This window comes from Zalophus californianus, chromosome 14 (assembly GCF_009762305.2).
Source record: "Zalophus californianus isolate mZalCal1 chromosome 14, mZalCal1.pri.v2, whole genome shotgun sequence".
NCBI lineage: Eukaryota > Metazoa > Chordata > Mammalia > Carnivora > Otariidae > Zalophus > Zalophus californianus.
In genome coordinates this window covers 3,442,716-3,457,110 of record NC_045608.1, presented here as the reverse complement: position 1 = coordinate 3,457,110, position 14,395 = coordinate 3,442,716, and the positions used below count along the sequence as shown (strand labels likewise).

At 48.2% G+C, this 14,395-nt stretch overlaps 1 protein-coding gene across 1 annotated transcript in view; it reads left to right on the top strand.

Moving 5' to 3' along the window:
• The first annotated feature begins 232 nt into the window (after window positions 1-232).
• The window catches only part of TMEM132C (transmembrane protein 132C), a 319,945-nt gene continuing 305,782 nt past the window's right edge, over window positions 233-14,395 (top strand). The window contains exon 1 of the mRNA XM_027575182.2: window positions 233-428. Coding sequence (XP_027430983.2) covers window positions 344-428 — 85 coding nt within the window. The 5' untranslated portion in view covers window positions 233-343. The remainder of the gene's footprint in view (window positions 429-14,395) is intronic.

Below are 14,395 nucleotides of genomic sequence, written 5' to 3'. Positions count from 1 at the left end.
ACCCGCGCGCCTCCCGGCACTCCAAGCTCCGCTCCGGCCCGGGGCGGGGCCGGGGGCGGGCCCTGAGGCGGGCCGGGGTGGGCGGGTCCTGGAGTGGGCGGGGCGGGCGGCGGCTGCGGCGGCGGCGGCTGGAGAAAAGTTGTCCTGGCCAGAGCGCGCGCTGCCGCGGGATCCGGAGCCGCCGCGGCGCCACGGCGGGGGCAGGCGAGACCACCGGATCCGCAGCCGGGCCGGCCGATTCGCAGCCGGGGGTCGCCCCGGGGCATGGGACAGCCGGCGGGGACCGCGGGCCGGCGCTGCGCCCCGGGCGGGCGGAGGGCGGCCTGAGCTGCCGGGACGCAGGATGCGCTCCGAGGGCGCGGCCCCCGGGCCGGTGGCGCCGCTGTGCGGGGCGCTGAGCCTGGTGCTGGGCGCGCTGCTGGGCAAAGGTAAGGCAGGGCGGGCGTCTGTCTCGCCCGCGCTCGGGAAGTTCCCCGGTCGGGATGAGCCGGGGCGGGGGGGAGCCGGAAGGCGGGGGTGTCGCGGGAACCTGGGGGAGGGCGCTGGTCCCGCCAGGAGCGCCTGTGCCGGGCGCCAAGAGGCCTTTCCCTAGCCGGGAGGACCCAGTTGGACGCCGCGTACGTGGGATCTGGGCAAAATCGGCTGGTCGGATACCTCCGGCTTCAGGGTGCTTTCCAGGACTGAGAGGGGCGTGGCTGGGGGACACTGTACCCCACGCCCAAGTTACGTGCGGACCTAACCCAGCAGTCACAGTGTGGAGTGGGGGAGCCGGCTTCTTTGCCCCCTTTCCTCCCAGCTCTGCGCCCCCAATGCCCGGGTCAGTCAGACTGGGACTGGAGATCCAGGAGGGCAGACCGGGTGTGCGCCCCGGCCGTGGGGTCCCGAGAAGCGACCTTGGCCCCCGGAGGAACGTGCGCTCACAGCGCAGCTCGCGGGGGCCCAGCCGGAGCCCGGCTGGGGTCCGGTGTGCCGGGGGCGTGCGGAAAGGTGGTGGGCGCGGTGGCTGCCCCGGCCCTGGGCTTCCCGGCAGTGGGGTCCCGGGAGGCCGCGCGCCTCAGTCTCCTCATCTCGGCAATGGGGACGACGACGACCCAGCCCTAGGCTGGCGAAGCTGCAGCGAGCGAACGCCAGGCGCGCAGAGGGCTCACGGAGGGTCGCCGCTGCTACTGCTGTGGCGGTCGTGGGTGTGTGCGCGGGGGCCGCGGGCGGGAGCGGCGCGGGGAGCGGGGCCCGAGCCCCGAAGCGCCCTTCCCGGCGGGGCTCGGTGGGGTTCGGGTGCCGGGGCCGCGGGCAGGCGGGGCCGGCGGCGCGCACACGGCGGTGCGGAATCCCGGCTGCCCGGCCGGGCGCGGAAAAGGAGAGAGACGCTTTGCTACCGCCCGCGCCGCGCGGGGAGGGGGTCCCAGGTCCCCTGGGTGAGACGGCGGGGGCACAGGCGTCCCTGCGCCTTTGCGCGGCGCCGCGGCTCGGGCCCAGCCAGTCCAGCTCGCGGAGAATCCCGGCTCTCTCCCGCCCGAAGCTCTGCGGGCTGGGCTGCAAATGCGCAGGGAGAGACAAGTTGCCAATTGAGGTTAAAAAAGTAGCATTTGCCTTTTAAAAGTCCTTCCGCAGCGCCCGAAATCCCAGAGAAATCCGCTTTCCTTGAGGCTGCAGGTTCTCAGGCACACCAGCTGGACAAAATCGCTGTTTTGAAATAGTGTTCCTTCTCCGGAAAGCTCCAGGTAGACGACAGAGAGAGAGAGAGCGAGAGAGAGCGAGCGAGAGAGAGAGAGCGAGAGCGCTTGAAGAGATGGGTACACCGGTTTAGAGCTGAACTGAAGAACAAACATGCAGCGTCTGGTGCTTTAATTCTACTGTTATCTCTGCGTTCTATCATTTGTAAGACTCAGTTTCCCAAAATGTGAAGTCGCCATTAAAAATATATATATATCGCTTCCCCCAAATACTTCCCAGCGACTTTTGGATGGAAAGGGCTTTGTAGAGGAAGGTGGTGTCATTTTAAAGCGAGCAAGGGGTGAGAGTCCCTGATCAAGTTTTCTCCCCACCTGGGGAGGGTTTAATCAGGTGAGAACTCTGAATGTTGAATGGCCCTTTTAGAGTAAGTTGTGGGCTTCTCTTAATTAAATTCCTCTTTTTTTTTTTTTCCTATTTAGACGATTTTAGCTGTAATTTAGAAGAGTAGCCATTACAAATGTCCATGTAGAAGAGGCTAGGGGCAGCAATTTGGTTGGAAAGTGGAACTGGGAATTTTGTTTTAAAGATGCTATTTACACAGCAAGGGTTGGAGGTGATGAAGATTGTAGGGATGGGTATGTCTCCCCCCACCCCAAAGCCACCCCTCCCTGGCTTAGTGCAACCTTGAGTTTCCTCTCCTTGCTTTGGCTTGACAATTTTCAGCACGTGGTTTGGGGGCCTGTGATCCCCAACTCATCCTCTGCCAAATATTTTTCATTGTTTCCCATGACCAAAACCAGCACTGCATTTCTCCTCTGATTCCTCCAAGAAAATGTGTGCGCCGTGAGATTTCTTATAGAGAGGAAAGTTTCCTGACCCTCATTTAAATTTGTGCTGTCTTTAAAAAAAAAAAAAAATCCATCTCTGACTCTTCCTGCGGGAGGATTTAAGTGCTGATTTCTAGAATCCTCGAAACCACTGATCAATTTTTAGTACCAATTGTATGTTTATTTTCAACTGTTGGATTTAAGGTTTTGCAATTCTTCAGGGCTTGGAGTGGAGTCATTGTTCCTGGGAGGTTCTATAAATAGCCAGGGCATTGAAAGATGTAAGATTTAAGACCCAAGATTTAAGACTTGCATTGGTGAGGTGAAGTGTCCTTCAGTTAGAGGTTGAGGTATTGACCCCATATGGAGTGGTGCAAGGGCCTGGATGGGCTGCGATGCTATCAGCGTGTACTAACGGTTGCTGGTCCCATATGGGACCCCTGGGAAGGTCACACAGGACCACAACCTATTCTGAAGTCATTGGGACCAGATATGCTTCAAGATTCAGAATTATGGAGATCTGTGAATAGCTAGCTAGCTGGAGGCATGGGGTCATATCCATCTATTGTGTAACACCCCTAAGCTGGGTGTGGTCATACCCTGTCATCGAGCACATTGGTCATTCTGCAGGAACTATATAAGCACATAAAGGAGGGTGAGACCCCAAACAGCCTCAGTTTACCTGAGATCAGCATTGGCCACCAAGCGAATTAAGAACAAAGAAACAAATCTTTGGGGATATTGAGTTTTTGATAAAGGATTTGGGGCGGATGGCAGGTTTCATGAGTAGGAGAAGGTAGTCCGGGTGGAGAGGTGATGCAGGGTGCACGCGGACACCGGAGAATGTTTTCCTTCCTACACTTAGATCACACACACACACACACACAGTTGGTAGAACAGTGCGCCTCACATCCATTCCTGTCCCTAAAGTTAACACTCCCTGCTGCACTGAAGCTTCTTAGAAGTGATTTCAGCTTCTTGGAGGCCATTCTGTTAAACCACCAGACTCTGGGCTTGTCTTAATTCTTTCCTCTATACCCACAGCTCTTGACTTGTGCTTGCAAACTTTATAACCTGCAGTCACAGACAAGCACTGTTTTGTCCATGCGGTTATTTTTTTTAAGTGAATAGGCTCCCCCAAATGGGGAGAATTCACATATAAAGCAGGATTTCCAACTTCCCTTAAGAGAATCGGTGCTCCGTCAACCTTGGGTGCATTTTTTCATATGACTACACAGCACCAAAACTGAATGTGGGAGTCCCTCCTGGGGCGGGGGGTTGTTTATTCACCTGCCTTTCCCTCCTTGCTGCCCCCCGCCCCGCCACCTGGGCCTCTGGCTCTTCTTCCTTCATCCGACTGTTCACTGTTAGTTTAATGACAAGAGTGGCTAGCGTCAGGCAGAGAACTCAGAACTCTCAATTACAGTAATAGTTAGCACCTCCATGAGCAGAGGTTAAAACAAAGCCTCTGCATGTATTAGATATTTCATACATCCATAGTCATGAGAAGCAAGGTTAATAAAAATGAGTCTTTGGTATATTAATTGGAGTGAAAGGGAGTATTACTGAATTAATGGAAGAGATGGGGAGTCTGTTTGATAGAATTTTTTTTTACAGCAATCTACTTTGTTTTAAAAGTCAGATTTATTAAGATATAATTTGCATACAGTAACATTCACCCTTTTGAGTACAGTTGTGTGTTTTGACAAATGCATGTAGTCTTGCAAACACCACCACAGTTAAGGTAGAGAACATTTCCATCACTCCCCAGAATTCTTCTTTGCCCTGTAGGTAGCCTTCCCACAGCCTCTGGCAACCACTGATCCCTTTTCTGTCCTTGTTGTTTTGCCTTTTTCATAATTCCATAAAAATGGGATCCTGTGGCATGCAGCTTTTGAATCTGCTCCCTTTCGCTTAGCACAATGCATTTAATAAATATTCACCTATATACAATACAGTGGATTGTTCCTTTTTGATGATGCACGATATTCCATCAAATGACTGTGTCACACTTGTTCATTTGTTTCCTAGATGAGGGACATTTGGATTACTTCTAGCTTTTGGTAATTAGGAGAAATGTCACTATAAATATTTACAAACACGTTTTCATGTGGACACGGTTTTTTAATTCCTTTGGGTAAATGCCTAGAGCTGAGATTGCTGTGGGGTATGGTAACTGTATGCATAACTTTATCAGACTGCAAACTCTTTTCATGCGTAGTAACATTTTGTATTCCCACCAGCAAGGTATAAGAGTTCCAGTTGATTTTTATCTCCAGCACTGCTTACTGGTGACTATTTTTTTTCTTTAATCTTAACAGTTTTAATAGGTGGGCAGTGGTATTTCTTTGAGGTTTTGGTTTTCACCCGTATGACTAATGATGTTGAACATTCTTTTTTGTGCTTATTTGCCATCTCTGTCTTCTTCAGTAAAGTGTCTTTTTCAAATCTATGCCTATTTTTTAATTGGTTGTTTTTTCCCATTATTGATCTTTGAGGTTACTTTATATATTATGGATGTGAGTCCTTTATCAGATATATGTTTACCAGAGATTTTCTCCCAGTCTTTGTCTTTGGAAGAGCAAAGGTGTTTAATTTTAATGAAGCTTGATGTATTAATTTTTCTCTTAGTAATGTTGTGTCACATGGAAGAAGTATTTGCCTAGTCCAAGGTCATGAGGATTCTTCAAATGTTTCGTGTTGTTCAGATACTTCATATTCCTGCTGATTTTTTATTTTTTCCTTCTGTCAGTTACCCAGAGGAATGTTGAGATCTCCAACTAAGTTTTGCATTTGTCAATTTTTCATATAAGTTTTGTCAGCTTTTCCTTCATGTATTGTTTGAAGACAGCATATACTTGGGTTTTGCCTGTTTATTCAATCTGATAGTCTCTGTCTTTTAATCATTATGTTTAGACCATTTATATTTAATGTGGTCATTGATATGTTTGTGTGGAAATCTACCACCTTGCTCTTTGTTTTTGTTATATTACACCTGCTCTTTACCCTTTTTTCTTCTTCTTCATGTTTTTATATTGGATATATGTTTTAAATCCATCTATCTCCATATTCGCTCACTATTTAGACTTCTTTAAGTATTAGTCATTGCTCTCAGGTTTACAATATACATCTTTAATTAATCAAAGCCTACATTCAAAATATGTTATGCTGCTTTATTTGTTGTGTAAGAAACTTAAAACCGTGTATCTCTAATACTTTCCCCCTCTATGTATAATCCTTTTCAGGTGTATGTCTTACACCCTAGGTATGGCTAAGAGAATTTTTAATTATAAATTTTTTGTATATACTTCGAGGAAGGATAAAAATTATGTTTCATTGGCTTGCCTTGGTTTCCTGGTGGGTACTTCTGATACCCTTGAAATAGTTTTCTCTGCAGGACTTTGTTCTCTCTCCTGCCTGTGTGCTGAGCTGAACAAAAGTGTTTAAATACCTTAGGGATTTAGAAGTTAACTGCCTTTAAGGAGAGAACAAAGTTGAATACAACCCAGCCAAGTCTGAATTAGCAAAATTTCCAGGACAGTGGTTCTAGATACTCTCCCAGAGTGACTGATTCCTTGTCTTCTGCAGTGTATACATTTCTTTTTTACTGATTAAGTGGTATGAGAGGAGTGCTAGGTTCACACTTGCAAACGTCTGGGGTGCTGAGGCACTTCAAAGGCTCCATATAGAAGACCATGTTTTCTTAACGTAAAATGCCTTTTCTTTCTTCCTCACACCCTTCACTTTGTCAGCAACACGCAGAGCTATCACTTCTGGATTAGTTAGGAAGGCTTAGCATCATAGAAACAGAAGCTTAAATTTGAGCCTTCCTTCTGCCATTTCCTAGATGCATTGATCAGAAGCCTCTGTTAGCAGCAGAAACATATCATGGCCACCTGAGAAGTAGGGATCTGGAGCTCATGATCCTGAAGGTAAAAGACCAGGCTTCGTAGGGGTCAGAATTTGCCTGTTCAAGAGTACCTGTTGTTATAATTGATGCCTTGATTCGGGGTGCTCCAACCATTTTATTAGTTTTTATCTCTATGCTCATGTTTTAGATTCTAGGGAGAAAGAAGCCCAGAACCCTGGCTGAACCTTAGAATCACCTGGGAAGCTTTCAAAAATGCTAACCCCCCAGGCCCTACCCCAAGCTGATTGGATCAGGATCTTTGCTAGTGGCTGACAAGAAGTGGGCAGAGAGGCAAGGTTGATCATTTTTATTGTTTAGAAGCTCTTCTGGGGATTCTATGGTGTATCCAGGAATGAGAACAGGTTGCCTAGGCCCATCTCTGTCTTAGAAAAGGTTAAGGCAGTCTGATGGGCATTTCTGCCATTTTGTATTCAAGGCGAAAGGGCATTTCCTCCAGAGAAAAACTGAAGAGCTGTTACAAAAGATGGTGGGATGGTGCTGGGTGCAAAATGAACAACTGTCCCTCCAGCCTCAGTTTTATTAAGTGGAAATAATAATACCCACTTTGTAGGATTATTGAGAATGTTGCTTGAAGAGCTGGGCTGGAGACCCTTAGCATTGGGGGTTAGTGTCCTGAGGCTGCTCTCACGAATGACCACAGACTGGGCAGCTCAATACAACAGAAACTTAATCTCTCTCAGTTCTGGAGCCAGAAGTCGGAACTCAAATGTGAGCAGGGCCATGCCTATTCTGAGGACTCTGGGGGAGGCTCCTTCTTTGTTCTTTCAACTCCCTTAACTCCTGGCACTCCCTTGCGGCAGGTGTATGTCTCTAGTCTCTGCGCCCAGCCTCACATAGCTTTCTCTGCCTGCCCTTTCCCTTCTGCCCTAGAAGGACACCTGTCACTGATTTGGGCCCCCATCCCCCAACCCAGGGTGATGTCATCCTGAGATTTTTGACTTACACCTGAAAAGACCCATTTTCCAAATCGGGTCACGTTCACAGGTTCTAAGTGGACGTATCTCTTAGTGGCCACCATTCTGCCTATTACACACGGTAAGATTGGGCACATAGAAAAAGTTCAATGACTCATAGCTATTCTTATATGCCTACTTATCAAAGCCATGGAGAAGAAGAATCACATAATATGACCCAATAGAAACTACACATGGATACTTTTTAAATAACTAGGCATCATGTAAAAGAAAGAAGAACCATGTTGGACTTGACAATATCAGGGAATAGAAAAATCTGGTCAAGGAAATCCAAATCAAAACCTCAATGAGATACCACCTCACACCCGTCAGAATGGCTAAAATTAACAAGTCAGGAAAGGACAGATGTTGGCGGGGATGTGGAGAAAGGGGAACCCTCCTACACTGTTGGTGGGAATGCAAGCTGGTGCAGCCACTCTGGAAGACAGTGTGGAGGTTCCCCCAACAGTTGAAAATAGAGCTACCCTACGATCCAGCAATTGCACTACTGGGTATTTACCCCAAAGATACAAATGTAGGGATCCGAAGGGGTACGTGCACCCCAATGTTTATAGCAGCAATGTCCACAATAGCCAAACTGTGGAAAGAGCCAAGATGTCCATCGACAGATGAATGGATAAAGAAGATGTGGTATATATACACAATGGAATATTATGCAGCCATCAAAAGGAATGAGATCTTGCCATTTGCAACGACGTGGATGGAACTGGAGGGTGTTATGCTGAGTGAAATAAGTCAATCAGAGAAAGACATGTATCACATGACCTCACTGATATGAGGAATTCTTAATCTCAGGAACAAACCGAGGGTTGCTGGAGTGGTGGGGGGGTGGGAGGGATGGGGTGGCTGGGTGATAGACATTGGGGAGGGTATGTGCTATGGTGAGCGCTGTGAATTGTGCAAGACTGTTGAATCACAGACCTGTACCTCTGAAACAAATAATGCAACATATGTTAAGAAAAAAGAAGAAGAAGATAGCAGGAGGGGAAGAATGAAGGGGAGTAAGTCAGAGGGGGAGACGAACCATGAGAGACGATGGACTCTGAAAAACAAACTGAGGGTTCTAGAGGGGAGGGGGGTGGGGGGATGGGTTAGCCTGGTGATGGGTATTGAGGAGGGCACGTTCTGCATGGAGCACTGGGTGTTATGCACAAACAATGAATCATGGAACACTACACCAAAACAAATGATGTAATATATGGTGATTAACATAACAATAAAAAAATTAAAAAAAAAAAGAACAGGGAAAATCTGGTCAAGTGTGAGGGCATCATTTATTATCAACCTAAACAGAGAGCTGGTGGTTGTTTGTATTGTGAGAGATCCCTTGATGTACTTTGTGCTTAAACGCAGCTTAGACCTAACTCCTCCTGGCTTAGTTTCATAATACTCGGGAGGCAGCCCTTCCCCGGGATCGCAGAGCCATCTGGACCATCCAGAGCAGCTGTCCCGTCTTTCCTAGGTTAATTTTTTCACCCAACTCTGCCACTGACTTTTCATCTGTCTTGTTCAGGGCACTCCTCTGGCCCCTTAATTATAATGTCTGCTTTCCGCCATGTTTTCTTGCCATCTCTGTGGACTCAGATGCATAGACATGTGGATCTAACTCTACCTGCTTTGGCTTATGGTGGTCCATTAGCAGCTCTTTGAGGCAATAAAAGATTCTCTTATTCTCAAAATAAACAAAGGAACTTTAAAAGCAGTAACCCCCCACCCCTACCACCCACACAGAACTGAAGGCTAATTCTGCTCTTACCTTGGAGCTCCAGTTTAGTGATGATTTGAAGCCACCCCTGCCCGCAAACCTCACACCATAAACAGGATATAACACAGGGAGCAGGTTTTTGTCTCCATTGGAAACAATGGGGTTGTGTTTGAAGTCCAGGGGCAAGTGTTCCCCACTTGACTGAGAGAAGTGGTCTTTGAATATGCATCAAATCACTCACTTTAGTAGTCAGTGACTCCTTTAGTTGAAATGGTGAAAAATCCAGCTTAAGCAAATGGTATCAAAGCTACACAATTAAAAAAAAGAAAAAGAAAAAGGTGGGTAGAATAAATGTAGTTGCTCAGGTAACTGAAAAGCCTGGGTGGGCTTCAGACACTGCTGGATCCAGGCATCAGTCACTGCCACTAGATGTTGCTTCTCCCCGTCTTGTCTCTCCTATGCCCTCTGTGTTGGCTGTATTTTTGGGCTGTCATCGTTGTCACTGGAGGCTCTGGCTTTACCTTTTGTTCGCACAGCATACCCAGCAAAAAGAAAGTGACTTCCCTAATGATTGTAGAGTTGGTGGAGTGTATCTCACATCACTCACTGGGGTCCCTGGCTCAACGGTGAGCCTGTCACTTGTGACCAGAAAGAATGGAGCCGAGGATTGATTAGGCCTGGGACATACTGGTCTCAGGGGCCTGAGGTCATCTCCATCCCAGTGACGAGGACAGAGAGTGCAGAGGGCCTGGTGGCCCAGAGACAATTCGGGTGGCATCAGACACAGGGGAACAGACACCGGGCAGGCAAGAGTCTGTCCAACCAACCAAATGAACAGCACAAAGGAAGCCGAAGGTCAGTTGCATGGGCTGCCTGTCCCAGGTATAGTCGGAGTTGGAGTGGTAGCTGACCCCCGGGCAGTCACTGTGTTCTTCTGGCTGTAGGCACACACAGCTAAGGGCAGAGTGGCCCTCCTCGCAGACTAGGGGCCCTTCTCCTCCCCACGAGGTGCCCACCCAGCGCTGTGAGGGGCTCCAGGCTGGGTTCGTACAGCCTGCCAGACTACTGCGTCAGCCGTGGAGGGGGCCCCGAAGCTTCCTGCTCTGGCATTCTCATTTATGAGAAGAAAAATAAATCCTGGGAGAAGTCTCCATTTTGGGGCAATTTGTTCTGCTCCAGCTCTGTTTCCTCTTTCCTGCTTCCTAAGCAGCGTTGAGATCTTTTCTTCAATTCTTGTAAACTTTTTGGGTCAGTACACAGCCCCGGGTGACCATTTTCTTTACTTTTCCCCTTTTTAATTGTAAGCAATGACTTGACTCCGAGAGCAGACTCTTTGCATTTTGCCTTGAAACTCAGCGTTTTCATCTATGGCACGGATGTCCTGATAACAAAATGCCATTTTCTTGCCGGAGTCTGTCGTTCCCTGCTCCCGGTCAGCCATCTCCCTGGCCTTGGACACCCGCCCCCCACCATCCGTGCCGTGGGTTCTCCAGCGGTGACTTTGGCAGGGAGGAGGCCTGTTGGTTCTGGGGGCTCACTTTCTCATTCACAGGCAAGAAGTCTGCCGACATCAGCTTCTTACCAGCCCTCAGGCATCTGGGATTTCTTGGTCAGGGGGATTTTTTCTTTGCTCTCAGATGTCTTAGCTTCCTGTTCTCCAAGCACACACAGTGCTAATGATTTGGTCCTGTCACTTCCTTATTCAATCACTGCTGGGCCTGTAGAGACAACTTTACTTTAAAAACTCTAAAGGAAGACCAAAATGTCCACCATCCTCAGTACAGAGCAGCTGCATCTTGGGGAGGCCCCCTTCAGACTCTTCTTGATAGGCAGTGAGATCACAGTGTCCTCTGTTCAGAATCCTGCAGAGGCTCCTGTCACATTCAGAGGTACCCTTCTGGCCTTATCTCAACCCCCATGCCCTCACATACACACTCTGTTCCAGTCCCGTTGGCCTCCTTGCTGGTGCTCAGCACCCGCAGATAGGCTCTGACCTCGGGGCCTTTGCACATGACTGCTGTGGGTTAACATCCAGTTATCCACTGAGACACTGTGAGACCACATCAGGTCTCTGATCACAGGTCTTTTTCTCATAGAGAAGTCCCCCTTTGTGCCCTTTGCTCTTCCCCATTATGGCACTTCTGGTGCCCCTTCCCTATTTTGTTGTTTTTCTTTGACGTATCACCACCTGCTAATCCACAGATTGGACTTACTTGTTTATCCATCTTCCTCTCCTGTAGAATTTAAGCTGTGTGAGAACAGAAAGTGTTTTCTGTCTCGTTCACTGTTGTATACATCTGTTTGCCTAGTGGCCCCAGTATCTGGCACGTAGGAGGCTCTTACTGCTCGGTGAATGAATGACTTAACTCTATCTTTGACTTCCCATGGTGTCTGTCTTTCACACTGAGGGGATCTCTTAGATCTTGGTAAAGGACAGAAAAATGGGGAGGTGCGTTTTTGTGTGCTGGACACCTCTAGATGGCCACCATTTTATCAAGGGTCTCTACCTGCACACGGAACCCGCCATTATTCCTTCTCTCTGTCAGTCACTCCAGAGAAGTGTCCCTGTCGGATTCGAGGTGAGAAGGTTCATGCAGGAGCGTGATGCTCAGATGCGCTGGCCAGAGGCGACATTTCCAAGTCACCAGCTTTCTTTCTATGTGGCCTCCTTTTCTGCACGTCTCTGCCTCTTCCTTTCTGGTGAGATCCGAGAGGGGCTCCTTTACAGATAATGCTTCCCAGAGATGGCCACATGAAAGGAATCAACTTAAAACAGAGACCAGAATTTCACTGTAAACAGTGAAAAACATCCTTGATTAGGACTTTCTCTGAACAACTGAGTGGATTACTGAAATAATGGCAAGTGATTGCACATGGATACAAGATATCTTTTGGGGGATGATGAAATTATACTAAAATTAGTCATCAGATATGGCTTGATCCAGGTGTTCAAATATGACATCAGTTTTGGGGTTTTGTTTGTTTTATTTCTTTTCTTTGCCTGTTATGGTGTGGGCTTCATTTTTAGGTTCTATGTGGTGGCTCTTGGCAGTTCCTTGTTCTCCCCTCTGCTGAGATGAGGCACCCAGTACGCCCAGGAAAAGCCATACTGTGTCTCATTGGCTCTGGTTTGGTTCTAGGACCTGGGGGAGGAGTTTTTGAGGGCTCAAAGTGGGGTGCAGAGGAAAATTTGGGTCGTCCCACCAGGAAGAAGGTGAGTGACTGGGGACAAAACAAAAATCAATGTTCCTACAAATTCAAGAGTATGAGCAACACAGGGAGAGGAGACGGGGAGAAGGCACACAAACAAGTTGTATCTCTTTGCTGCTCAGAAATCTACCTGCGTCAGTATGGATGAATGGGAGGCAGCATGAAGATGTGTTTGACTAATTGAGTTTGTGTCAGACTTGCCCGAACTGAGGATGAGCAAACGTCGTTTATCACTCGCCTGTCAAGCCGGCACTCTCCACTATCAGGCAAAATCAGACGCAGGAGGTGTTTGGCAAGACAAAGGCCAGATCCAGAAAGAGCTTGTTTCAGCAAGTGAGGGCCTCAGCCTTGGCCTCACCTGCTGGGTCCTATTTGGGAGGCAAGAATAAGGCTTGGTGTGCATATCAGCCTGAGTGGAACCCCTGCTGCATTGTGTAGACGTGGGCATTCTGCTTGATCCTGCAAGGCCTCCGTCTCTAGATCTGTGCAATGGGGCTCAGAGTGATTGTAAAGGGGCCAGTGGGTTATTGTATATTTGCCCACATTCCAGATATAATGTCTTTTCTCTCCATCCTACTCTGGGCCCTGGGAGGCTGAGCCCTGCAGAGGGCAGTTCCTGTGTCTGCTGGAGTCTGTCTGGGGTTGGCCAACGGGGCCCTGGGAGGAACTGAAGAGCCGGCGAAGACGGAGGCTGGCAGCATTTATGCCCCACCTGCTCCCTGCACCTCTGCCCCCCGTGACTAGAACTCCTGTTGGGGGGCCCCCGCCTAAGACCCCCACTCCCACTGGGTTCAGTAATACTCCCGTCTCCTCTTGCCCCCTCAGATGGTGACTGCCTCCCACTGTGTCTCATCGCTGGGCAGCCAGCACCATCTTTTCACTCTCTCCATGAGCACGCCAGCCCCCTGAGTCCGGTCCTCCTTCCTCCTGAGATGGACACATATACAAATAAGACACATGGTGCAGAATAGTTGGAGGTTTCTTGCTTTCATGTTTAAACAAGCTCAGACATCTAGAGAAGCTTTGAGGACAAGTGCCTAGAACGTTTGCTTGCTGAGCTTATTTCTGAATAACTGACAAAATAGAGGCTTATCACCCCTGAATGTCTGGTGTGTTTTTTCTGACCAACAAAGACATTCTCTTGCAAAACCGCAACACAACCTCAGAATCGGGGAATTAACATGGCTGCATTACTACCACTCAGTTTTTAGGCCCCAGCTCCGTCTCCCCTATCTGGATAATCTCTTTCATGCCACGCTTCTTTCTTTTCCTTCAGTCTTACCTAGCATTTCATGACCGTGACACTTCTGAAGATTGCAGGCTAGTTATGCGGTGGCTGTCTCTCCATTTGGGTTTGTCTGATGTTTCTTCATGATTAGATTCTGATTATGCACCTTTGGCAGGCGTGTCTCAGAAGGGATGTTCTGTTCTTCTTGTTGCATTTTGTCAGGTGGCACATGATTTAAATTTGTCGTGGTGTGAATGATGGTCACTTTGATCACTTGATTAAGGCAGCATGGGCCAGTCTTCTCTACTGCGAAGTCACTCTTGTTCAGAAATTAATAAATATTTCATGGAAAGACATTTAGAGACAATGTAAATATCCTGTTCCTCCTTACAATTCCAATATTTCATTTACGAATTTATTAACAGAATGGGCTCCTGGATTTCTTTTGTCTATGGCTTCTATTTCATTACTATCACTATTTTGATGCTCAGAATATCTTCCATTTGGCCAATGGGAGCTGTCTTACCATATTCTGTGTTCTCTGACATGTTCTCACTGTCCTTTAAGCTCTTCCTTTCTTTCTGGGTGTAAGACTTTCCAGGCACACCTTGTAGTTTCCCTGCCCTGGGCCCAGAATCAAGCTGAGTTCCTTTTAGTAGGGCATGGTATTTAGAAACCAAAATCTAGGCTCTCGATGTGCTCATTGCTGTTCAGGGGCTCCAATCCTCTCAGTGGACAGAGCCAGGAAATGTTGTACGCACATCAGCACCTCTGCTCTCTCTTGAGTTCACACTGATAGCTCGAAATCGAATTCACAATCACAGAACTTATTCCAGATTTCTCCTC